Source organism: Numida meleagris, chromosome 1 (assembly GCF_002078875.1).
Source record: "Numida meleagris isolate 19003 breed g44 Domestic line chromosome 1, NumMel1.0, whole genome shotgun sequence".
Classification (NCBI taxonomy): domain Eukaryota; kingdom Metazoa; phylum Chordata; class Aves; order Galliformes; family Numididae; genus Numida; species Numida meleagris.
Window position 1 is genome coordinate 12,100,528 of NC_034409.1, and position 26,811 is coordinate 12,127,338.

A 26,811-nucleotide genomic window follows, 5' to 3' on the forward strand; every position below is an offset into this window, starting at 1 on the left:
GAGGCCTGCAGCCAGAAAGGGCCCCCTCCACCCGCCGCGACGCCCCCCTGCAGCTCCCCCAGCACTAGGAAAATGGCCAATAACCAAGGTAATGCACCGGGTGCTTGCAAGCCAGCTCCTTGCCCAGGTCTGCCTGGAGATATTCAAGACCCATCTGGACACTTTCCTGTGCGACCTACTGTAGGGAATATGCTTTAGCAGGGGGTTGGGCTAGGTGATTTCCAGAGGTCCTTTCCAACACCTACAATTCTTTTTTCTGTGATTCTGTGTAGGGATAGAGAGGGGTATGTGTTAAAGTTGAGGGTCTGAGACACTCCGGTCTCCTGCCGCAGAAAATGGAGCAAACTGGTGAGACACCTGCAGTTATCCTGGGGCCCCAAGAGTGCCACGTTGGGGAGCACTGTGTGTAACTCATTAAAATTTAAGCATTTCTGTAGATGAACAGAGATTTAATCTTGTGTTTTATAACAGAAGCTTAGTGGGAGACTTTAAAAATGACTGATTTGGGCATAACTGAAAAATGAAGTACAAACACCTCGGGCACATTGCATTCAAGGTGGCTGTATAGAGCAGAGAGCACTGGGGCTGCCTTCCCCTGATGGCTGACGGCTGATGTCCATGTATTACCCAGCCTGAGACCACCTCCTCACACAGACCTCTCCCAGGCTGGTAACAGACTCTCGCCAGCCTGGAATACAATTTGATTAGGAGAACACAGATTACAAGGTCATTTCTTCCCAGGCAGAAGCAAAATGTAATTTTTCTGATGAATATCTTTTGCAGAGTTAACAACCAAGTAGCTGTTTGAACTTTTTCTCCTTTATCTTTGTTTTCCTACGCTTAATGGTCATCAGTTGCATTTATTTATGGCCAAGCCAGCTCTTGGTCATTCTGCAGGGTAAGATAATTTCCTTTCTCTTGCAGCCATACTGACACAAACAGCATTCAGTTTTCTGAAACATGACAGCCAGAAAATGAGATCTCTCTTGTCACCAACTATGGCATTTAGTTGCAGATTTGGTTCAATAACTCTTGGAGATTTTCAATTCTAACACAGGAGTACAATAATTGTTTGTTTTTCTTCCTGCTTATTCTCTCTAATCACTTTATTCCATAGTTGCACAAGGACTACTAAAGGACACACCTGACTGAGAAAACAGCAGCCTGGCCTTGGATGATGTTTATTTTATTAATACATACACACTGAAGGTCTATTTTGTGAGTTTTCTTCCTAGGATGCGTGTGTGCATGCATAAGCTCTGTGCATTCAGCAGAGCCACTCATCGTTGTGAAGACATATTACTTACAATTATCTGAAAAGTTCTGTATTAAAACTCAATATGTAATGATCTGTGTAAACAACTTAGATCTGCAAAGAATATTACTCTTTTTTTTTTCATCCTTACTGTTTCTAATTGGTAAAATGTTTATACTAAAAAGTGTTTAATCCCACAAGGTTGAACTTGTTCCTTGTTTTTTCTACCATAAAACAACAATAAAGGACGCCACTATTCCTTCTGCCCTTTCCAACTCATCACACAAGAGCATTTCCAAACCTTTAAATGAGCACTGCTTCTGTGACAACACCCACAGAAAAACTCTGATTATTTGTCATTGTATAACTGCTCTGTTCCATAAATGCCTTGTGAGCATACTAATCAACTTGTAAGAAGAACATTATGCAGCTAATCCTAATTACTCTATGTTAGCTGGTTGTTTAAATTATTTTAATCCAAACACAAATAATTTTATATTGGATTAGACGGTCACATTTTCCTCTTGATGACAGATCCACCAGCAGACAAGGGAATGGTTCTTGCTAACATTTAGCCATCCAGATAGCCACTGTTTTTACTTCCCTCTCCCTTCTGTTAGACAGCTTAACACTGAGTATTCATGCTTGCTTTATCTGATTGCCCTTGAATTCTCTGCATAATCGTGCAGATTCCTGTCTCTCTGCATCTATTATAGCTCCCAGCTTAATACTCGCAGTAGTCTGGGCCACAGACAGCCAAGTGTATTCATGTTGCATTAGCAAATGTACTGTAAACTGAGATCCACTGAGCAAGTCAGACTGTAACACTGGCATGACTTATATTTTAGGAGAGCCATGCCCAGAGAATGGCAGAAGCCCAGGCTCCGTGTCCACGCACCACAGCTCTCCAAGAAGTGACTACACAACTTATGCTAACAGCAATCACGCTGTCTCCAGCAGCAACGCGACTCCCCCGGAGGGCTTCACATCCCACAGCCTGCAAACCAGCGATGTGGTGATCCACCGCAAGGAGAACGAAGGGTTCGGCTTTGTTATCATCAGCTCCCTGAACAGGCCCGAGTCAGGGTCCACAATCAGTAAGTAAATCATGGTTTTCAGCTTTGTTTTTCCAGGTTTGCCCCAAGTTAAAAAAGAAAAAAGTAATTAAAACGTGACACCTGCTAATTAATTGCTGCACTGTTTGTCTACGGTGTATTGAGCAAACCCAAAGGTTGTTCTCACCTCTGAGCACTGCTTCACGCACACATTTGGATGTCAGACTATAGCAAAATTCACCCACAAAGTAGATTTTTTTCTGTTCTTTTATCCCAAAGAGACACTCAACAGGTAACCACCAGGGATATGTGAACAAATAATTTGCATGCAGGTGTATTTATTTATTTATTCATTTGTGTATTTATTTTTAGTCAAGATGAAGTTCAGGAAATTGAAATAAAAGCTGAGATCATGACTGCACCTGTCCAGTTAGGGCACTGCAGAAGAAACTGGAACTTGGGAAAACTTGTCAGATAAAGGTGCAGGGAGAGGTTGTTTTTTTTATTGGCTGGACCATAAACAACATAGAAGTTACCACTGAGTACAGGGGCTGATAAGTACAGTGGCAGAATCAAATCAGAAGGATTATACCTCACTTTCCATCTGGAAAACTTAAGTTTACTGGGCTTCAACTTTGTTGCTTTGATACAGGATTCTGGTGCCATTTGAGATGCACCAGGTACATCAAGGGACAGCACAGGCAGATGGGACAGAGCACCTACAGCCGTATCTAGCGGTAGCTACAGGCACAGAAGCACCCTTGAGTGTTTCAAATAGCACTGGAAACCTACAGTTTAACTGGATGAGAGGAGTCCCTTGGGGGGAGGGGGGGCAGAAAAAGCTTTATTTTGAGAGAGATGCACATGTCCCACCAAATCCATCTGAAACTTTGAGTGCTGGCCACTTCTGAAAAATCAAGGTAAGTGAGGATGTTTGTCATTGTGCATGTTACAGCCTAATGCAATCCTTTCCCTGCATTCCAAACATGTTTGGAAGAATCTGTTCTTTAGCCCAAACTGATTTCTGAGGAAATAAAATAACGTTAGGGCCACACTGCAGTTTTCTACCTCCAGAAGAGAGAATCATACAAGACAGCATACAAGATATGGAAAGCCATATCTTATAACAGCAAATGATCTCAGAAAACTTCTTCGCAGTATTTCATGACCATGCAGTTATTCTAAGAGTTCCTTTTCATATTACCTCAGCTGAATTTCAAAATTCCATGATTGCTAGAACAAACATTGTAACAAAACCATGGATAATTAGCCACTTGGGACTCTGAGTTTTAACTTTATTGAATATGATAGCCAATTGGAAGTTCTTTGCAGAAGACCAGGTAGAAAAAAAACCCGTAAAGGGCTCTGTGATACATACATATTAATCTGTTAAGCTAGTCATGAATTTTTCAGGAAATTATTCCACAGATAAGATATGTGGTTGGGGGAGATGGAAAGAGAGGAAGAGAAAATGCCCAACGAAGCAAAAGTTCTGTGACTAGAATACTCTAAGGAGCACAACAGATCCAGGATCAAGATCCCACTTTTCCTCCTGTCCTCCATCATATCGTGGTATGCCTTTCTTTCTCCCTGTATGGGAACTGCTGAGTCATGGCCTGAACCACTGATTGAGCACCTGGAGGAAAGACCCAGTCAGCCCTGGGAGCACAGGTGAGGCCAATTCACACAGGTGTCACACCTTGGTGGAAGCCTTTCCCTGCAAGCCTAGAATCTTCTGATACGGGTGAGTGATCTATTTCCCTTCCCTTGTTGCACCTTGCTATCATGCTGGTCCTTCCACCTCTTTTGTAATGCCTTTCCCATTGTGTTGGTCCTTCTGATTGCTCCACTCCCCAGGCAAGTAGCTGCTGCTGCTGAGCGGTAGCTGAGCTCCTCCAGTAGTAACTGAACATGGCAGTTGGCTGTGCAAGTGACAAATAAATTTGTTCAAATAATAACTGCATTGGATTTCAGTGATCCCAAGAAGCTCTCAAATCCAAAGTTGAAAAGAACAGCAATTAACCTAAAAATGACATTTACTGTAGGCAATGGCAGAACAGAAAATACTATTTCTAGGTGATTTCTGTACCAAAAGTTTAACAGGAAAAAAAAATGAGCTGAAAATGACAATCTGTCAGCAGTAATAAAAACAGGCTAAAAATCTTTGGCCTTTTAAATTCTATGGGAGATTTGTTTCCCTTCGCTAATATTTATTTGGGCAGAGTAATTTGGGCTGTATTACCAGAAGCATAGCCAATAGATTGAGGGCTAATGATTATCTTCCTTTACTCAGCACTCATTAGACTCCATCCAGAATATGACATCCAAGTTTTGGGCTCTTTGGTACTGAATAATGTAAACTGGAGCAAACTCAGCAGCAGATATTTAGACCTCCTGAGGCCCTTACAGCCTGAATTAACCAAAAATGCTTTGATCAAAATGCACTGCCTGAGGCAGAAGGCATACTAATACAGCTGGAGGGTAATATCCAAAATATATACCAATATCAGAATATGGCTCTTTATTATATCATGTCTTGTACCTTGCTTCTCACATTAGTGTTTTAATTTGGTCAAATGTTGTGCTATAGTTACAGCATATCTTGTTTCAGAGCCACTTACTGCCAGCTTGTGTATTCCCATGTAGCATAGAACATTGCTATGCAGACATACCCTAAACATACACATTTAAATTTTCATGTAGCAACTGTGAGGCAACTCTGAAAGAATCAAAATGGGCAAAAAAGATCAGAAAAATAATGTTGTATTGTGCTAAATACTGATAGGAACAGCACAGCCTTCAAAGTCATCTCATTGGGAGCATCTTCAGGTCAAAGAGAAGAAGGATTCATTTGAGTGAGTTATATTAGCAAAAGAAGATAAAGTGCATAAGTAAAGAACTGTATTAGAGTGGTTGTAGCGATCAGAAGGACCAATGCAATGGAAAAGGTGTTACAAAAGAGGTGGAAGGACCAGCACGATAGCAAGGTGCAACAAAAGAAGGAAAATAGATTGCTCACCCAGATTAGAAGGTTTTGGGTTTGCAGGGAAAAGCTCCCACCAAGGAGGGATTTCCAGAAAGAGATCCTTCCTCAGTGGCAGTCAGCCCTCCGGTAACACAGTGAATTGCCTTCACCTGTGCTCCCAGGGCTGACTGGGTCTTTTCTCCAGGTGCTCAATCAGTGGTTCAGGCCATGACTCAGCAGTTCCCATACAGTGGTGCATCCAGGAGCAAGTCATTTTACCTAGTACAGAGCCCAGAAGATCTCACAGTGTTAAGAAATCTAAACAAATGAATAAAGAAATAAATTCATCTGGCCAGGTTCATGGCCTGTTCCTAGAGAAAAGATTAACTTCCACTATCCTCAGAACAGTTTATCATGCTTTCCCTTAGATTCTGTTCCAAGATTAAAGGGTGCCTTGGCTCTCATTCCTTCTCCAGATGGGCCACCTAAATTTGACATTACTCCTTGCTTTCTATTGCTAGGCAGGCTATATGGTTTGTCGAAATTTTGTTAGCTCCAGTGGTTTCTGTGAAATATTCAGGGTCATATGCCCAGCTGAATGGCTGGAAGCTATAAAGCTTAGTTTTTCACTTTTAGTTTGACGTGGATCCCAGCAACTTTGGCCTCAGAGGCTCCATGAGCATCTTCCCAGGCTTTGTGGTTCTGATGGAGGCCTCAGTGACTCGAGTTAAATAATGATAGCCTATAACTGAAGTCCCACCTTGAGGAATACTTTCATGCTTCTCCTAGGAAAAATATTACCAACACATGTGGTTCTGCTAGGCAGAGCTCCCTCAAGTCCCTGCCATCCTGCCACAGGCACTGTGGGAGGCTTTGGAGGTACAATGGTGTCTGGGGTGGTACTGCCTCACACGGCAACATAGAATGTCACATTATAACTGAAGTCTCTGAAATTTCAATAATTTAACTGTTGCATGACATTTACAAGAATACATAGTAGTGTGTGTCATCCGTGGTTTAAACTCTATCTTTTTGGAGCGTTTTGGGTTATCATGATAAGTTCTCTATCTGTATCCTTATAGAAAAGCACTTGCAGTCTCATGTAAAATGCCGAAAGGAAAACTCTCAGTGAATTTGTCCTTGAGCTTTATGGAACATGTTTGTTCCTACAAGTTTCACATTGTCCCGTTACTTCGTTTTTGATGCAGGTTCTAGGGAGAGAACTTGCGATCCCCTGTAAATCTCTGACCACCCTAATTTCTTTAGAAAAGAATCATGTACTGTAAGCAGATGTCATTAACTGGAAACTGCCAGTGAAGACTGGCAATATTTCCAGGTATTTTACCCTAGACGTTACTGGCAATTAGCACAATTACAAGGTGAAAACAAATTGAAATTTCAGAAGTAACCAGTAAACAAATAATTTAAAAAAAAGTCTGTACATACATTTTATGCTCTTACTCTGGTTTAACAAAACAGAAAATACAGATTTTAATTTGCCTTTATACTGCTTATGCCAGTGACTGCTGGATTTTGAAAACATGATAAAGCAAAACCTAATGAAAGAAGGTTGTCTCATTTCTCAGAACATGCTGTTTTAACTAAAAAGCCAAGATAAGCCTCTACTGACTACAGAAAACAGAGTTCTGAAATAAGTCCCATTCAGCCCGAGTTCCTTTGAGCTCCTTGCAGTTTAGAGATAAAAAATGGTTTCTTGATTAATGATAACTGTGTGATCTGAGACAGTTATTTGTCCTGCAATTTCACCCATGCTTCTTCCTGAGTAAGAAGGTGCCTGAGGACACCATTTTCCCTGGCCAACCTGCAAATTCAAAAGAAAACAGCTTTGGAAATAGGATAGAGCTTGGAGCTCTTTGGAACAGAGCAGTGAGAAAACACAAGCAACGTGTCTTCTGTGGGACGTTCTTGGGACTCATGGATGAAGGTCAGGTTTCTCATTTCTGCTTGGCTTTGATATTCAGGTTTCAGTTGTTCTTCTGCCTCTTCAGCTTCAAAAAGGCACCTTCTATGTTTTTTTATATTGATATTATAGTTTGGAGCTGAAAGACATCTTTTCACATATTATTTTTTTCAAAACAATAGATACAATGTAGAACACAAGGGAATGACACAAAGATGCACCAGGAGAGGTTCAGACTTCATATTAGGAAAAAATTATTTACCATGAGGGTGGTCAAACAGGCTTCCTAGAGAGGTGGTTGATGCCCCATGCCCATCAGTGCTCAGGAGGCATTTGGATAATGCCCTCATTAATGAGCTTTAACTTCTACTGGGCCCTGAAGTGGCCAAACGGTGGGACTCGATGATCTTTGGAGGGCCTTTCCAATTGAACTAATTCTAATTATAGTTGTAATTAGTAACAATAAAATAACAAGAGATAAAAGAGATTTTTTTATATCACTGAAGGCACGTTGCTGCATGAATCACTCAATTGACTATCTGATATTTTTGGAAAATAAAGCATGAAGGATCTTAACCACATCAGTCCCCACTCTAGATGAATCCTATCCTCCAGTATGTTCATGAATTGGTCATTTGGACCTAGTTGGGCTGCTCATGTGTTTTCTAAGATCAAACTGCGTAAGTTTACTTAGCACAGATTTAGAGAGGAAATTAAGGTTTTGCCAGAGTTCATTTTGCTTTGATGACAAGCCTTTTTAGGTACCTAATTTGCATATCAATGTTTTGCTGCCCAGTTCTTATTAGGTCTTCAGACTTCTAATCTATGTGCACTCCTTCCCACCCAGCTTCTTAGGCCAGTGACAAAATCATGCTTTGCAAGTCAGTATGCTGAGTATCAGCACACAAAGGGAAGTTTCAGGTCATAGGTTCATTAATCTTATAAACAAAAGGAATTATTGTCATCTGTAGGTTTGCAGCATGCCACTGGTAGTTGTTTTCTCGTTTGGGTTTTTTTCTCCAAATGAGTGCAACTCAAAAAACAAATTTCAGGAATGTATTTTATCTTGATTCTATAATTTGCAATGACAGAAACTCGATGGTATTCAAGCTTCCCAAATTTCAGATTATTCATGAGCAATGAAATTACACATGTTTACATTTAATATATTCTTCCAATTAAAACTTGATATGTTGGAGCCTGCTGGTTGAATGAAAACTCTTGTACCTTTTGAGAATTGAGGACATAGTAAATATTCATGTGATCAGCTGTATTACATTGAAAAGGACAGCTGGCTCAGGAAGGTTCACTTGCTTGGTTTATTATCTATAGCCATTAATATTAAAAAAGATTGTGAGAATTTAACTGCCAGAGAGTTTAATAGATAGAGGTTCAATTCTTTCCTCCTTAACTGATCGTTTTTGACATTTAGACACTCTGTAGAGGAAAAACACAAAAGTTACTCTTTACAAGATACAGTCTCAGCAGTTATAACTAGAAAGATTGAATAAAGAAAATTCTAGATGAAAAAAGAAAATCATTTTTTGATGTTAACATCCTGTTAGAATCTACGATTTCTACCATGAGAGTCTCACAAGTGAGGGGAAATAATTTTTATTTGCAAAAGAGCAAAAAAAAAAAATTGAAATAAACAGTGTTAAAAGAGGTATTCGTATTCAACAGCTGCTCTGGCTTTGTGTAAAGGTGACCCAAGCATACAGACCTTCAGGAGTAAACCCTCCTAATTTCTTTTCTATGATATGAAGGCATGGAAAATATGATGATTTGGATCATGGAGAGTGAAAGTGGGTAATTTGATGAAATAAAAATATTAATATATATACAAATGTGAATTTGTAATTATCAGCTATTTAATGAAAGCAGACCTTTTCCACTTCCTGAATGCAAAGAATTCTTTTCAGTCATTTTTCCTCATAATTACTTAATTTAAGCTCTCTTTTGATTATGAGCTTAGGGCTGAGCATTGCACAATTAACCATTTTCTGGGAAAGTATCAGCTGGTAGGTGCTAGCGCTGTGTCAGGTTGGATTCCTAACACGAATACTTTAAATATCTGAGGGAGATTTAGGAAGAGCGGTTGATGGCCTCAGAAATCCTAGAAGCTTAGGTGGTCTCAGGATTGAAATCTCCCTAAAGTCACAATTTTTTTTGTAAAGTGCACTGCAAAAAAAATAGATCTCATCTGGAGATACACTGTTAGGAACTGTTCCTGCAGCATTGCAGGCCATCTTACCTTCTGTACTCACTCTTAGCTTGAATGATAGCTTTAAAAAAAAAAAAAAACGAAGTGTCTGTATAGCCTACTAATCTTTAATGCTGTTAATATGCTATTAATAATTGGATCAAATTCTCTGCAGAGTCTAATCCAGGCACATGCTGCCACTGTTCAGATTGTACACATTCAGAGAAAAGTTTATAGTGAAATCTGAATAGAAGTATGAATAAATTTGTAAGATCTTTTAAGGTCAAGTGGAGTCATTTATCACCAGTCAAGTGATCTGGGACTTCCTTTAAAAGGTTACATTATTAATTGCTCTGCTTAGATAAAAATAAAACCGTGAAGGTGTGATTAAATAAAAGATCTGAAGTGTTAACAAAGCCCTAATGAAATGCCACACTCAGGGTGTGCTTCCTAAGAACAGAACTGCAATGATGGACAATGCCAGTGAGATACCTGGGACATACCAGCTCCGCGTTACCCCTGGCTGCACATGGTGGCCCAGGACAAGGCTGCAGCAACAGGGACCCTCCACAGGCACCTTTCACAAACACAAGTTACTGATTTACTCAGCAATGGAGCCAGCTCTTATGGATTCATCTAATCCCTTCTTGAATCCATTTGTTCTTCTGGAAGGCCAGAAGATTGCTACTCCATCTCTTGTTTAAGTTCATCAATGATACTGTGCTCACGGACAATTCTTTTGAACAGAGTCTGGTTTTTGCTTCTGACTTCCACACTGTCTTTCTCTCAGTCTTTCCCAGTTTAGTGCTTTGTTTTTCAGGATAGGGATATTGGATCCATCAGCAATGATCAGACTTAGAAGATCACCAAGTCCAACCATCAACCCATCTCCACCACGTCCATTAAATCATGTTCCTCAGTGCCGCATCTGCGTGTTTCTTGAACACCTCCAGGGATGGTGACTCCACCACCTCCTCGGGCAGCCTGCTCTTTCTAGAAAAGTAGACACACTAATTACAAAATCTTCTATGCAGTAATAGTTCATTTAGGGCCCATCTCTGCTTAATCTTAGCAATGGGTATTTTTTCTCCATGTGCATAATTGCATTGCATCTTTCTGTGAGATCTTGTCTGTCACTTCACTCAGCCCACTCAGAACTGCCAGTTTTAGATGTGACCGTTCTGAACGATAAAAATTCTCCATCATGGAAATTCACAGCTCATGTCTACCTTTGTTCCTTAGCTTTTACCTAATTAATCCCCTATGAGTATCTCCATCTTATCTGTTCACAGTACGTATTCTGCCACCAAAGACTGTTCAAAACTTAAAAGTTTTCTAACATAGTAGTAGTCAGATTTTTGTAAACAACCTGTGCATAAGATAACCTGCAGCCCACATGAAGCACACATATGTAAATAAATACTTAAATAAATTCTTCCCTTCCTTATGCAAAGCATGATGGCCATGGTATTATGGTTAAGGAGGAGGCTCAGGCAGAGCTCCACTGGAGAGAGCAAGCAGTGACCAGAAGCTAACTTGGATGGTAGTGGGAGAGAAGGAGCCAGGAGGCAAAGTTCCCCTCATATTATCTAGAAATGCACAGAAACCAGCTTCTGATGAATTGCTGTGGGTTTCAATAGTAATTCACTGCATCTGTCCACGAAGCCATGATGTAACATTCCAATGGTCTCCTTGGCAAACTCTGATAGAGACATGAGTCCTGTGAAAGCTTTCCACTCTCTACTGCAGCAAGATCATATGGCAATGCACTGGACCAATATTGGACCAATATATCCTCAAAAGGGAAGTACTAAATCCTCAAAAAACAAAGTGCTTTATAGACATGAGCACTGTTCTCTTTCATAGTACTGCAGGACAAACTGATACCAGAACATTTAATTACCTTTATCAGGCAGGCAAAGGCCATTTGGCTTAGAAGGAAGAAATAGGGGGAAAAAAAGTTCCTTCTCTTTTTCCTCCCTTTCAATTTCCCAGGATTTGAAGCTGAATCAGACTGTCGTGGCCATCCCACCTCCAGCTTTGGTTTTAGCAGAAATCACAAACACACAGACATCTGCTCTATTCACTCATCAGGTGCAAGAAGCCCAACAAAAATTGTGCTGGCAGACTAACAGGATTCCCTGCCCTTCCTTCGCTTGCTACTGAACTTATGTCCCTACTTAAGTTATTTACGCTGGCAAAAACATCTTTAGGGTTAGCAATGGCAAGCATGGGAATTTTATCTATGGCATCTCATGCATAACATTTCTCCTCCTTTCTTCCTACTCAATTTCTTGCTCACTCATATTAGGCATCCTTATTTTCAGATCTCTACTGATGTGTAGTGCAGGCAGAATAATTTCAGACAGCTCTTGTATTGCATAAAGGCAACAGCAATGGTTCAGTCCTAGCTTAAGTGATTCTTAGAGGTGCTTTAAGAACTGATTTGGTCAAGGGCTTTCTGTGAATGTAAATTGTTTCACTGTCACGTTACACTTTTACTTAGTTGGGGAATCTAGGCATCACGGGCAAAATAAAACCAAGATTTTTACAAAGTGAGGCCAGTGGTATTTAGTATATTTAAATGTATAGAATGATCTCAGACACTGTGACATAAACTAGTTGCCTGTTTCCTAAGCAGCAAGATATTTCTGAAGTAAAATAGCTTTAAATGTTTTACTAAAGTCGTAATTTAATTTACATTCTTGCCTGAATGATAATAGTAAGAAGCGTGTGATCTGGTTATGGCTTTCACTTCAGAGTACTCACTTAGATTTCTAGTTCTCAGGAAGTAAATTTTTAACACTGTAAGCAACACTTTCATCCTTATTAGAAGAAAAAGCCACTGAGTGCAAATTGTGACTTTGCATGAGATGTGCAGTCTGTGTTTGTCATCATCACCTTCAGGAAATACTTATGCAGGGCTGAGAAATTTATTTTGCAGTGATGGAGTATTCTGAAAATATTCCCTGTTAGTACTTAGTTTGATGATAACATTGACAGCCTAGATATCTCAAAGAAATGTTGATTCATCTTTTGCTTTCTCTTTTCCAAGTTCTCTTTAGATGTTAGAATTTTTAAGGATGCATTACTTTAAAGGGAAAAAAATGCATTTAAACACCAATTGGAGATGGACAGCGAGGCAGAGCAGCTTTGGGCTAAGTTTGCCAAGATTGAAGTGTGAGATTGGCGGGGAATGCTCAGACACTTATGATATTAGTAGAATAAATAGTCAAATGTAATTGTGATAAGCGTAATTATAAATAGTAGAAAGAAAAATACCATATTCTTTGGGGGGCCTGGATGGAGAGATGGGAAAAGTCAGCTAAAGCATATCCGTTTAGTTAAAAATGAGGGAATAAGGAAGAAACACCAGGAGAAGGAGTTACAGTATATTTAGAAAATTTAGTGGGAAATGAGGGAAAAGACAGGACAAGAGAACAGATGGAGCACACAGGGAGATGGAAAACCACAAAGAGCAAGAGCAGCAAAGTTGATCTGTGCAGTTTTAAGAATGTGTACGTGTTTGTGTGCTTCTATTTGATGTGGTAAATTTGTCTATACACTCATAATTAACTGCAAATTCATGCTGGCATGCATCTAATTAGAAAACTGCACATCTCTATAAATCTTCAGTATGATTTCTGTTTATCAATTAACATGTTTGTGTGGAGGAGGAGAACAATTTAGTAAACCCTGGGCACTTTCAGGAATAAAATCTGTTTGTATATAAAATAAATTATGTCTGTAGAGCCTCTATTGCAAAATACAGACAAAAGGATTCTGTAAACTCAGAGTTGGGAGACAATTTAAGACTACTACTTATTGTGCAAATTTATCCCCTTCAGTGTTTTAATGCCTTCTTCTTCTTCTGATCTGTTTATTATCTTGTTACGTGCCTGGTTTGTAAACTAGCTGAACCATAAAACTGATGATGGACTTGGTGTGTATATGCCATGTACATCTAGTTTCTGATTTTTTAACAAAATCTGTATTGTTTTATTACGAATGACATTGTATAAGAACAAATGTTTTATGCACAAAGTATATTTTCATTCAGGTGGAACTTTCTCCCAAATCAGCTCAGTTTAGCTCTTCTGTTTGTGAGCACCACCACTTACTGCTGCATAAGCTAACTGTGACTATTCTTCCTTGTCTAGCTGTACCCCATAAAATAGGGCGGATAATTGATGGAAGTCCTGCTGATCGCTGTGCAAAACTTAAAGTCGGAGACCGGATCTTAGCTGTGAATGGGCAGTCTATCATTAACATGCCTCATGCAGATATTGTGAAGCTAATTAAAGATGCAGGTCTCAGTGTAACACTTCGCATCATTCCTCAGGAGGGTAAGTCAATGGCCCTTAAAAACAGGAAGAAAATTTTGAGTAGCCTCCAATTAGCTTGAATTATGTCACTGCTTGAAAGAACACCTTTTGTTTCACATTCTCAGCTGTAACATACAGTACACCAAAATTACAGCCTTAGAATCAGCTGGAATAATATCTGAATTCTTGAAAAGGTTTCTTGCTATGAAAAAGATATTTAAAGGAAACTTGGAGAAACCTGAGAGAGAACAGAGTGCTAGCAACTCAGTTTTCATGTCCTTTGTAAGAATTGTCTTTTACATGGAAAAGCATCCTATAAGAGAGCTAGATTTTGAGTTCATGCCCTTTAAACCAAACCTTTAAGTCAGCAAAGTGACTGACAAGGCACTGCAATGGCTGTCACCAGGCATGTTCCGATATCAGCTACCTGTGACAAAGTGATGTGAAGGAAGAGTTCAGATTTGGTAGTTTCCTCCACTTGTGTGAGAATAAGAGCACAAGGCAGGAAAGACATGAAACCTTAAAATATCTCCTTTGTAAGGTGAGGATAAGGGGACAGATTCATTATTTTGATCATTACTGCAGAACTCATCAGTGGAGGTCCTTTGATGTTGGTTTCTTCGGTTTTGAGGTTGATTTCAGGGCTTTTTTTAGTTTAATGGTCTGACCACCGTCAGAACCAGGAACGTCACATACACAAGGTAATGCAGTTACTTAATTACTTAAGTGACCCTCACTTTCTGCTGCTGCATCCAGCAAATGGACAAGGAAATAGCCTGACACTGGCCATGGATTGCCACTGAGGGAATGTACCTACTTTGCTAAATGAACTCAGTGATGGGGAGAACACATAAACACACAAGCTCAGAATTCACCCTGGAGAGCTGCAAAGACATTGGTGTATGATCACCAGGGATCAGTTTTGTGAGCAGCTACAAATGAGTGTTTTGCTGCATGCAGTCCATGCAGTTTATTTAGGCCTTCCTTGCACGCTGAATAATGCATATTAGCAAATTACTGACATTTAAGTATTTGAGTATTTCCCACTTAAGTAAATGGGAACGTTAAACTAGAAGGAAAACGGAGGTACCTCTAGGATGCAGTGCGACAAGCTGCTCTTGGGTGCTGGTAGAATAGCATGTGTTCAAGGCAAGGCTGCCCCATGTGGCTGGGTGACACTGGATGCCTCATTTGCCTTCTGGTGTTAGCTTTCCAATTTATAAATCAGGAAAAAATCTAATACCTCTGTAATGTACTTTCAGGTGAAAAATGCCATATAAATGCAAAACAGTTTTAGAAGCAGCTTATGATTTGACTTGTTCATCCATAGTTATGAGAGTAATGTAGAAACCAAGGACAATATTCCCAATCTCTGCCTCTGAAACTCTGCAATACAAAAGAGGCTCACAGATGCAAAATGGGCAATTAAAGCCTTAAGCATAGTAATTACACAGACAAGTATTGCTTATGCCTGCATGAGGAGTGCTTTAAGTGCAGATATACAAGCTTTTTTGACGATTACGCCTAAATTGAAAAGATTTTTAGTAAAGCATCCTAAACTTTTAGAACAATTATGAGCATAAATTAAAGAAGCAGAAAGCCATTATAAGCGCAGTCAGATGGGACAAAATCACTCATTACAAAATATAAAATAAAATTGTTAAAAATTCAAACTAGATTCAAATGAAAAGATTTGGTCACGATCTGGATCATACCTACCTGTTGTCTGGGGTACCATGCCATGTTTGCCTCACTCACTCTGTTGCAAGCAGGAATAAAAAAATACAATGTGTGCTTTGCTGTTGATAATGTGTATGTGATGACCTGCGCAGTGCTCCATTCTCTGGCAGCAGGAGTCTCTCATTTATGCTTCTGAGCAATGCTGAGCCAGGGTGTTGGGAAAAAATACATTTGATATAAGTTCAGTGCCAAATGTGTCTTCAGGGGGAAACGTGAAGGTAGACTGTCATGCCCTGATTGTAGAGATAAGGCCACATCTCTCAGCCCAGACTCTCCATCTTTTTGAGTTTTATGTTGCTTGGAAAAAGGGAGGCTGGTTTTCTGCAGTGGTCTTATGTGAAGCCCTGGTCATTTGGCATCAATACAGGGAAATACAATGGTTTTGCTGGTTAGTCAGAATATTTTGTGACTGCTTTTACTGTTCACAGTCCCCAGAGATGTGAAAACTACAGGGAACTCTTGTTAAGCTCAAAGAGCAGGAGCTAACACAGCGCACCAGTGGTTTAGCTTTCGTGACAATAGTTTGTCATCCTATAATAGTGCTGAGAGCACTAAAATTGTTCATTTTCTCAAAATGAAAAGTTTTCAAATATCAGTATTTCCAGGCTTTCATAGCAACCATGACACATGGAAGCCATTTGCCCTGTTCAGTTGGGTTTTAAATAATGAAGTTGTCAACCAGAGTTGCAGAATTGGCCAACCTTTCAGATCTCAGAGAATACCAAGAGGAGCCCATTAGCCTCAGACGTCTTAAAATGTAATTATAAAGCAAGAGAGCAAAAGTGACAAAACATACATTTCCAGGAGTGGAGTGCAACTGACAGTGGTCACCATCTACCTTTGCCCTTTATTAAATGCCATTCTCTGACAGCACTTTAATCTCTGGCTTCCTGTTGTGCAGAGCTGAACAGCCCAGCCTCAGCACCCAGCTCGGAGAAGCAGAGCCCCCTGGCGCAGCAGCACAGCCCCCTGGCCCAGCAGCAGCAGCAGCAGCAGCAGAGCCCCCTGGCCCAGCAACAGCAGCAGAGCCCCCTGGCCCAGCAGCAGAGCCCCGTTGCCCAGCACAGCCCCGTGGCACAGCCCACACCCCCACAGCCCCTGCAGCTGCAGGGACACGAGAACAGGTAAGAAAAGAGCAGCTTCATGGCCTGCAGTGCCCTCGTGGAGGTGGGGTGGACCCTGACACCCAGTGCTGCCAGGATCACGCTCACAGGTGGTGAATTGTGCTCATGTGTCTTCTGTGAGTAACCTGGGCTGCATCAAAAGCAACATGACCAGCAAGTACAGATTGTCCCCTTCTCCTCTGCTCTCTTGAGAATCCATCTGGAATATTACATTCAGCTCTGGGGCTCCCAACATAAGAAGGACATGGAGCTGTTGGAGTGAGTCCAGAGGAGGATCATGAGGATGCTCCAAGGACTAGAGCACCTCTCCTGAGAGGCTGAGAGAGTTGGGATTGTTCAGGCTGGAAAAGAGAAGGCTCTCAGGAGACCTTACAGGGGCCATGCCATACCATAAGTGGCCTACAAGAAGGCTGCAGAAGGACTCCTTTTCAGGGAGTGTTGTTTCAGGACAAGGTATAGTGATTTTGAACTGAAAGAGGGGAGATTTAGATTAGATATTAGAAATAAATTCTTCACTATGAGGGTGGTGAGACACTGGAACACGTTACTCAGAGATCCTGTGGATGCCACATCCCTGGCAGTGCGCAAGGCCAGGCTGGATGGGGCCCTAGGCAGCCTGATCTAGTGGAGGTATCCCTGTCTATGCCAGCAGCTTGGAACTAGATGGTCTTTAAGGTCCTTTCCAACCTAAACAGTTCTATGATTCTATGACTGACATTATTCTTAACAGAGATCTGCCCAAACTTCTTCAAACATCCACCAGAATCATATTTTTTCCAGGGAACTGAATACTGGCATATTCCTTGCTAATGATTTCATCAATAGCATAGTACTTTCTTACCGCATTAACACTTACAAAGCAGATCTATCAACATGTGATCATGATGTGGCCTTTTTTTCACTATCTTACATGTCATTTTCTTTTGCTCATTGCAGTTCTGGAGTCATGAAGATATGTTTTCTTAACAGGTTTTCTCTACAGTGTATAATTTTTCAGCCAGTTTCTCATGTGTAACTTATTTATGTGCATTGAAAAAGTTTATCAGCGATGGAAAAGAAATAGCAGGAGACAGATATATTAAATGCTTAATATATCAAAAGCACTCTCATGCTATGCAACGATACAGCTTTCTGTGATCTCCAATCAACACTGTTTAGTCTTTAGATTAATTTTTGGCATGTGAAATGAAGCTGATTACACTGTCTTTATGCTAATCTTCAGCAACTAACATACATCAAGGCCCTTGTCCCCAAACAGTAGGTGCTGGTTACAGAATTATAACTTCTTGCTTCTGGTGATACTTGAGTTCAGTTGTTATGCACTGCACCCTCCGGTTTTTCTTGTTCAGCAGATGTAGTACTTTCACTTGCTCAAAGGGTTTTTTCTCAATTAGTCACACTTGGCAGATTTCTTTCCATTATATTTTATTGAATAGTTCTCTAAAAGTGATCAGTTTTTAAAGGGCATACACTTGTGACAAAATGCAGTGTACAGCTTTCACAAAAGTCTCTCTGGGTAACTGTAAGTCAGTATTAGATATCTGCTGATCTGGGAATTTTCAGAGGTGATCCGTAAATGTTACTAATTAAAGTTTCATAAAGAAATTTTGTAATGGTTTAACTGATAGTCATGATCTATAATTGGTCATTACTCCATTTACTTACTCAACAACTGTAAATAAAAGCGTCATCATCTTAGATACAGCTGTGGTAGTATATTGAGAACCTGCCAAAGGATGACTCTTAGTCCAGGAGAAGGCCCACTATTGCTTATTCATATAGTGACTGTTACTAGATTTTGTAAATATGATTACATCTGGTTTGTTTAGTCACATATATTGCTTCTGTATCAAAATTAAAATACTAAAAGATGTTTAAAACTCTTAGGGATCCTAATCAGTATTTTTATTTCACTGTTAATAAGGCTGAATATCATAGTGAGCCTGCTTGTTCTCTGTCTTCCTTTTGCATGGGATTATGATGTTGAGTAAAGAAAGTAAGAGGATCGCATGTATACATGCAAGTCTTACTGTAGATGCCACGTTCAAGTTTTAAAGATTGTTTGGCAGTGGGCTATTTCCATCTTCTCATAAACGCTACAGGGAAGTAGCATTCTGGTATTTCTGCGTCTGGTCAGACACAGAGCTAATTCAAGCTAGTGTGCAGGAAGACCTGCCAGAGTGGTTTTGTAACTGCGCTATCAAAGTAACAAAATTCTGAAATGTATCTAAAACATTTCAAAATGTTTGGATTAATTACTTATCTTTTCAGAGATAAATTAACATGAGCAAAAACAATGCTCTCATTCATCCAAACTGCCGTTTATTTCAGTCAAGAAATTCTTTTCAAAATTGCTTTCACAGTCAATTACGTACACATACATGGTCACTTGGTCAACTGAGTACTTTCTGTAGAAGTCAGAAAGTTTTCTTTGAAATGTTAGAGCTCATCTTCCTTTAACCAGTTGACAATTAAAGCAATATTTTATTTCTTATTAATTCCTCATTAGCCAAATTTGTTTTCCTTTTACCCTGTGTGACTTCTTTGCATAACTACTGATTATGTCCTGCGGGCTCGCAGCCAGGCACTACTGCAGGGTGTGTGCAGTAATAATAAACACTGTATTAATGTATTTTATATCAAATGCCTTTCATTAAAAAGATAAGAGCTAGTAAAAAGAATGCATGCTATTTAAACCTTTAGAAGCTCACAATAATAATGATTTACGTCATTGAAACAGAGGGGCTTATGAGGGTCTGCACTGATGTTTCATTCACTCTATAGAAATCTTAATTCTGGAGAAAGCATGTCATAAACTTAGTGGACTCTTCTGTGGTAAGCATTGTGGAGGTGTTTACATGCAGTTTCATCTTCCAGGTAGGCAAGATACTTCTTTCTGTGTCTGTCCCTCTGAGCCTAATCCCAATCTCACTGATAGCAGCTGGAAAATTGCACAGTATAACCTGAGGGAGAAATGCTTACTCTCGTGTTTCAGAAGCGCTCACCGATTTTGGATGCCTCAACTGTTTACCCTCAAAAGTTTTGCTTATCTGTGAAAATTTGCTCTGTGGAACTTTGCAGTCAGGCAATTTGCTTTGACTCCTGGATATGGTGTGTAATGCATACTTCTCCACATTTTTGCTGCCTTCTGAAACTAAGCCATTTTGCCTTTCTCAGTTATAGGTCAGAAGTGAAAGCCAGACAGGATGTGAAACCTGATATCCGGCAACCTCCATTTACGGACTACAGACAGTCTTCAACCGACTACCGGCAGCCTCCCCTGGACTACAGGCATCCTCCCGTGATGGATTACCAGCAGCCACCGCCCCTAGACTACAGGCAGCCGCCCTTGCTGGACTACAGACAGCACTCTCCCGACACCCGGCAGTACCCCCTGTCAGACTACAGACAGCCCCAGGTACAAAATGCTGACAGCTCTCCTCAACAGAAAGTGCTACAGTTGAAAGAGAGGGATCATATATTATTAAAGCAGCTGACGTTACAGAAGGAAAAGGCACCTTCATTGTTTTTACACTGAGTTACTCTTTCTGTGTAGAGGACATGAATGCAGAGCTATTAATATTAATGAAGAACTTTGTGATCTGCCAAATAATGCTGCATTTCTAATTGTGCGACTACAGTGTTAAATAAGTGCTATTTTTGAGGTATTGGAGAGTTAAAATCAAAGTTCTAAAATAAGCTGCCCTTGAATCAGTAGAAGTACTTAGGTGAGATGGCATTTCTATAGCATTGTTAAAAATCAAGATTTTATCTAATCTGAATAAATAAATAAGTGAAGTGAGTTCTGATTGATAAAATTACTTTTTTGTTGGTACTAGTCTGGATGATGAGAAACTAGCTTGTGCAAACTAGTTCTCTTTCTTTGAGAGCAGGCATGATCTCACAAATTCAAAGAAATGAACCTTAGGTGAACTTTGGAAGAGACGCTGCTGATGACAAATATTTACTGACTTTTGTGAAGGTTTAAGGATCTAGCTTTAAGTCCTGAAGAAAATATCCTCCTTTCTTCTTACATGTATGCAAGGGGAAAAAAAATGAAAAAAAAAATGGAGCACAAAGGTCAGAAATATATTAAATAAGACAATACACTTTTCTGGACATTGTGTGCTGAAACCATATACGGACATTGTTTTTGTGTCTATGTTTTCCAAGCCAGATACATGAACTCTATTAATGAAAATATCAAAATTCTTAAATGGAATCCACAGAAACTTCTAAGCTTTTTCATTTCTGTTTCAAAAAAGCAAATATCTGTCCCTATGTCCACAGCCTTAAAGACACTTCTTAGCATCTAGAGATGCCTAGGCTGCTCTTTTCTCACTAATCTATTTAATTCTCTGTGCACTGGTATACACAGCTCAAGCTTGCTGTTGTTTTCTTCTTGATCCCATGACTTTTGTACATTTGGCTGCCAGTGGATCAGCAGCAATGGAGCAACTTCCTACCAAGACCCCTTTGTGGTACTAGTAGTTCAGATCTGCCAGGGAAAACCTGGAAGGATGAATCTCAGTCCCTACAGGATGCAGAATGAGTGAAATTCAAGCCCTTCACTTCCCACCTCCTCCTCAAAGCACGTATCTTAACTGAAGTGAGGAGAGTTGCTGCACTTTGTGGCTCCATGCAGTCCAACTTACCAAGCAAGTTGAGTTGAAGCATTGGAACAGGTTGCCTAGAGAGGTGGTGGATGCCCTATCCCTGGACACACACAAGGGGCTCTGAGCACCTGATCTAGCTGCAGGTTCCCTGTTCATTGCAGGGGAGTTGGAATAGATAACCTTAGAAGTTCTCTTCGAACTCAAACAGTTATATGGTTCTATAAGTTCTGCCAGGAATTTAGGAAGAGCCTCTACTACTAATTTTTGCGTTATGATGGTGTTTATACAGGAACTGCCAGCTATTCCACTTGCCAGATCAGCACTTATGTGTAGACATAAAACCTTACTTGGGTACCATAGAAGTATTGAGGGTGAATGTGGAAACCACCCTGAGAGTTTGGGTACTAGGTAACTGCTGGATGACATCATTTCTTGATAGTTTAGACTTAGGCATTTACATTTTGCTAAAATCGGGTTTTAATGACCAAAATAGTTGCTCTTATTCTCATCTATCCTGACAGTGCAGAATTATACTTTGAAGGTGCACTTGCTTATATTAATGGATAGATGCACATTTGAAGAGATGTATTTTAAAGTTTTCTTGAATGCCTATTATGCCACTTATGGCTATTGTCATTAATTGTCTTTCATTTTGTTTTTTTCTATATAGGACTTTGATTATTTCACCGTTGATTTAGAGAAGGGAGCCAAAGGTTTTGGGTTTAGTATTCGAGGAGGAAGGGAATACAAAATGGATTTGTTTGTGCTGAGGTTAGCTGAAGATGGACCAGCAATAAGAAATGGAAGGATGAGGGTAAGTAAAATATATTATAAAAAACTTGTCAACTTTAACAGATGTATTTGGTGATCAAATAGAATCAATACCAGATGCTTTCAATAAGACAATCTTGTCATGGAAGAGTTGAAGAAACAACTTGAAATTACATAGATTCTTTCTGGAACAAATGCATTACTTTTTGTTGATAATAGCTTTTATTTTGTTGTACTTTTTTCCCTTATTCTTGCACTCTTATCAAAGCATCTTCAAAATCTCTGACAAAGCATTTAGTACATCTTTGATAGTAACATTGGCATAAATAACAGTTATTTCTCTATTCACAAAAGCAGTGATATCTGTGTGACATTTCGCTAATAGTTGCGATACTGAAGATATGGTCTGTGTTAATTTACTAACATAATCAAATTGCTGTCCTATTGTTTGCTGATTTTGTTTACTGATATAATTCAATCTTTAGGGATCAGTTTTCACTGTTTGGTTGAATACATTTGTGTCCTTTACAGTAGTAATAACAAATTTTGCAAACACTGTGGTTATTAAACAGATTCTGTTTCACAGTCCTAACAATCTTATCAAGTTTGACTTCATACTGAAAAAGCATTGCCATCAGTCTAAGTATACAACTAGGATCTTTCTGTCTTATTCTTCAGTTCACTCTTAATCTGCCACTTTGCAGAATTTTAGAATTAATTTAGACCTCAGTTGTTGCATGGAGTTTAAACCCCTGAGACTGGGAGCTTGCATGGGAGAGAAATGGCATAATCAGTCTCTGTGAGATGGAAGCCAGGTGGGCAACAGGAAGCTGAGAACTATTTCCACAGTGTTTGTTGTGCGAAATATAGGTGCATTAATGCTGCAGCCGCAACTTTAGCTCAAGAATATCTTTGGTGTTTTCAGTCTTTCCTGCACTATATAGTACTGTGACACTTGATTGCTCTTAATAAAAGGCCTTAGGCGAGACGTACATTATCGGACTTAATGTGATTCAAGGTATGGAAAAAGTTGTGGGTTTAATAAACTCTGGAATCACGTATTTGGAAAAAAATATTGCTAAGACAACAGAACTTGATGTATAATGCTTTTAGAGAGGTTCATTTCAAATAATAAGGTGTACTAGCCAAAAATAATCTAATATATTAAAATCCATGCATCATTTGAATAAACTAGGACCATAGAACAGAGTTATTCATACTGTGAGTAGCATAAATATACAAATATATATATACGTGTGTAGATGTATATATATGGTAAATATGTATTATATATGTAATGCAAGTACACAGCTTTCTTCCATTTCGTTAGGAAAAGTCCTGTAACTTATCATAAAAAATGTTAATTTATTTTCTAAAATAACTTATTTTAAATCTTGTTGATGTGGCCACAATACATAGACAAGTCTAATTCTGTCCAGGTAGCTGTAACTTGGAGTTTTCTCTACCTAGAGTTTTCTCTCCCTTTTACAAGCACCACTCTTTGAAACCAGTTTTACCCTCCAGCCCAGTCATCGAGGCTTGTATTTTCCGGTTTAATACTCATTTTAACCCAACAGTCACATGTGGTTTTGGAACTTGCAAGACTTTTATCTCCATTGACCTGTAACTGATGGTCAGAAGTAACTCAAAAACAGCTTCTTCAAAACAATAATAGCAAAACAAAAAGAATCATTTCATTGCTGAAAGGAACAGAGCTTACAGGAAGATGAGCAAAGAAAGCAGATTTCTGTACTCGCATCTCCTTTCCTAATTTAATATCTTCTGTCAATGCAGATTAATTCCCATTTCTTTTCTGGGACATCCAATCTGTTTGCTGCAGTTCTGTATCATTCTGTTTCACAAATGCATCTCTATAGAAAAATATGCAAAAATCTATTCAGTCCTTCTCACTTCATATACTATCATCTTTAAAGATCAGATTCTCTGATCCTAGACTTTTAGCAATGGGAATAGTAAATTGTGTTTATGTGGTTGGATCTTATCAGGAGCATATTCCAGGTAACAGTTCTTCTTGGTCTACTTACCTCTATTATAGGTTTTCTTCCTATTTCCTGCTCCTTGAAAAGCCTTCCTTGGTTTAGCTGAAGTGTTGCAGAAAAACATCAAGCAGATAACACAAGGTGCAGATCATTCTTACAGAAAGAAATAATTCACATAACTCCACTGTTATTCCCACTCACTCATCCAAGAAAATAAAAGTTAAACCAGCTAATCTGTTGAAAAAAATAGATATTATGAAGCACATTACTTGAGAACATGTAGGTGTACTTAGTAAATATAATCCACAAATAGCATTTTGTCATAAGTCTAGTCATATTCAGCAATAACCCTGATAAAGACATATTCAAATTGTTGTAAATCTCCTTCCTTTGCAGAAATAAATAAAACAATATAATGTTCTTCATAGTAATAAAGTAACATCGGCATCAGTGGGTTTATAGTTTTGTATAACTGAAGCATTGCAACCTCTAACTGAAGACAGCTCCAGGTAGCCAAGTTGGAATCTGAATTTCTGTACTCTGTGAGTGAGCATTACACAGCCTAGGTGACTGGATGAGCCACACAGCTGTGTTCTACTTGGGCACATGCTAAAAAGTGTGGAAATCTGTCAGGACACATTCAAAAGATTCTGAGGCCTAAACATATCTGAAAGTGTTATGCATTACAAACACAGATATAACTTTAAAGAAGTGAAATCTAAGATTATGGGAAATCAGATGGAAAAAAAGAACCGGCATGAAACTACCTCTCATAAAAGGAAATAGGATAGATACATTACTGAGAAAGGTAAGTATGAAAGGAATATATTACACCTCTATTGGGAACAAAAAGAAATTGAACTAAATGGCAATGAAGAAATTAGAAAGAAATCATCATAGAATCATAGATTGGCTTAGGTTGGCAGGGACCTCAAGGATCATCATGTTCCAGCTCCCCTGCCATAGGCAGGGTTGCCAGCTGCTAGATCAAGCACTAGACCAGATTGCCCAGGGCCCCATCCAATCTGGCCTTAAACACCTCCAGGGATGGGGCATCCGCAACCTCTCTGGGCAGCCTGTTCCAGCACCTCACCAATCCCTCAGTAAAAAACTTACCCCAACATCTAATCTAAATCTCCCTTCCTTTAGTTTAAAACCATTCTCCCTTGTCTTATCACTACCCATGTAAAAAAGTGATTTCCCTCATGTTTATAAACTCCCTTTAAATACTGGAAGGCAGATGATAGGAAGAAAGTGAGACAAAAATCGAAGCACCCTTCTAGTTTGATCTTCAGGATCATATGAATTCCAGTGAAGCCTGGGTGCAAATGAGAGAACAGACTCATAGATTGAGGAGAGTAACAGCCATGACCAGGTTGAGAGTTTATGGGTTAAAATCAGGGATCGGTCCAGTAAAGGAGATCTAGTGGCTGGGGTCTGTTACAGGCCACCTGATCAGGGGGAACCTATTGACGAGGCATTCTTGCTCCAGCTGCAGGAGGTGTCGCGTTCACAGGCTCTTCTCCTGATGGGGGATTTCAACCACCCGGATATCTGCTGGGATAGCAGCACAGCGGGCGGCAGACAATCCAGGAGATTCCTGGAGTTTGTTGAGGATAACTTCCTGGTCCAGGTATTAGACAGACCAACACGGGGTGAAGCCTTACTGGACCTAGTGCTCACCAGTGTGGAGGAGAGCATTAGAAGGGTTAAGATTGGAGGCAGCCTGGGCTGTAGTGATCATGCCCTGGTGGATTTTGTGATCTGGAGGAATGCAGGCCTGGCAAAGAGTAGAGTCAGGACCCTGAACTTCAGGAGAGCGAACTTCCGGCTGCTCAAGGAACTGCTGGGTGGGATCCCCTAGGAAACTATCCTTAAGGGCATAGGAGCAGAACAGAGCTGGAAGCTCTTTAAGGACACCCTCCTGAGAGCGCAAGAGCTCTCCATCCCCCAGCAGAAGAAATCAAACAGAGGAGGCGGGGGACCGGCATGGCTGAGCAAGAACCTGCAGCTTAAACTGAGGGAAAAGAGAGAAATGTATGCTAAGTGGAAGCAGGGTTGTGTAGCCTGGGAGGAATATAGGGCTGTTGTCCACATGTGTAGAGATAGGATCAGGAAAGCGAAGGCGCAGATTGAGCTGAACTTGGCTAGGGATGTGAAAAATAACAAGGGGTTCTAGAGGTACATAGGCAGAAGGAGACAGGTCAAGGAGAGTGTTCCCCCTCTGATAAATGAGGATGGAGAAGTGGCTTCCTCAGATATGGAAAAAGCTGAGGTGCTCAATAAGTGCTTTGCTTCAGTCTTCACTGGTGTTCATGCTCCCCATGCCTGCCAGGACCCTAAACCTCGAGGTGTGGGTGAGAGGAGTGGATTCCATCTCACTGTAACAGTGGAACAAGTCTGAGACCTCCTCATGAAACTGAATGTATGGAAGTCCATGGGGCCAGATGATATCCATCCTAGGGTTCTGAGAGAGATGGCTGATGTGGTCACCGAGCCACTCTCCATCATATTTGAAAAATCATGGCTGTCCGGTGAAGTCCCTGGTGACTGAAGAAAGGGAAACATTACTCCCATTTTTAAGAAAGGGAGAAAGGATGACCCAGAGAACTGCAGGCTGGTGAGCCTCACCTCTGTGCCTGGGAAGATCATGGAGCAGATCCTCCTAGAAGACATGTCAAGGCACATACGTGACAAGGAGGTGATCTGAGACAGCCAGCATGGCTTCACCAAGGGCAGATCTTGCCTGACCAATCTGGTGGCCTTCTATGATAGATTGATGGCATTGGTGGATGGGAGAAGGGTGATGGGTGTCATCTACCTGGACTTCTCCAAA

The 26,811-nt window shown here is 40.1% G+C and overlaps 1 protein-coding gene across 11 annotated transcripts in view; it reads left to right on the top strand.

The window, feature by feature from the left end:
* The window catches only part of MAGI2 (membrane associated guanylate kinase, WW and PDZ domain containing 2), a 735,464-nt gene that overhangs the window by 667,656 nt on the left and 40,997 nt on the right, over nucleotides 1-26,811 (top strand). For 7 of the 11 annotated variants that reach the window (XM_021384489.1, XM_021384488.1, XM_021384481.1 and 4 more), the window contains 6 exons: nucleotides 2-88; nucleotides 2,104-2,352; nucleotides 13,560-13,745; nucleotides 16,366-16,588; nucleotides 19,766-20,006; nucleotides 21,875-22,018. In XM_021384489.1, coding sequence (XP_021240164.1) covers nucleotides 2-88; nucleotides 2,104-2,352; nucleotides 13,560-13,745; nucleotides 16,366-16,588; nucleotides 19,766-20,006; nucleotides 21,875-22,018 — 1,130 coding nt within the window. The remainder of the gene's footprint in view (nucleotide 1; nucleotides 89-2,103; nucleotides 2,353-13,559; nucleotides 13,746-16,365; nucleotides 16,589-19,765; nucleotides 20,007-21,874; nucleotides 22,019-26,811) is intronic. The other 4 variants (XM_021384490.1, XM_021384491.1, XM_021384482.1 and 1 more) reach the window with 1 other exon arrangement.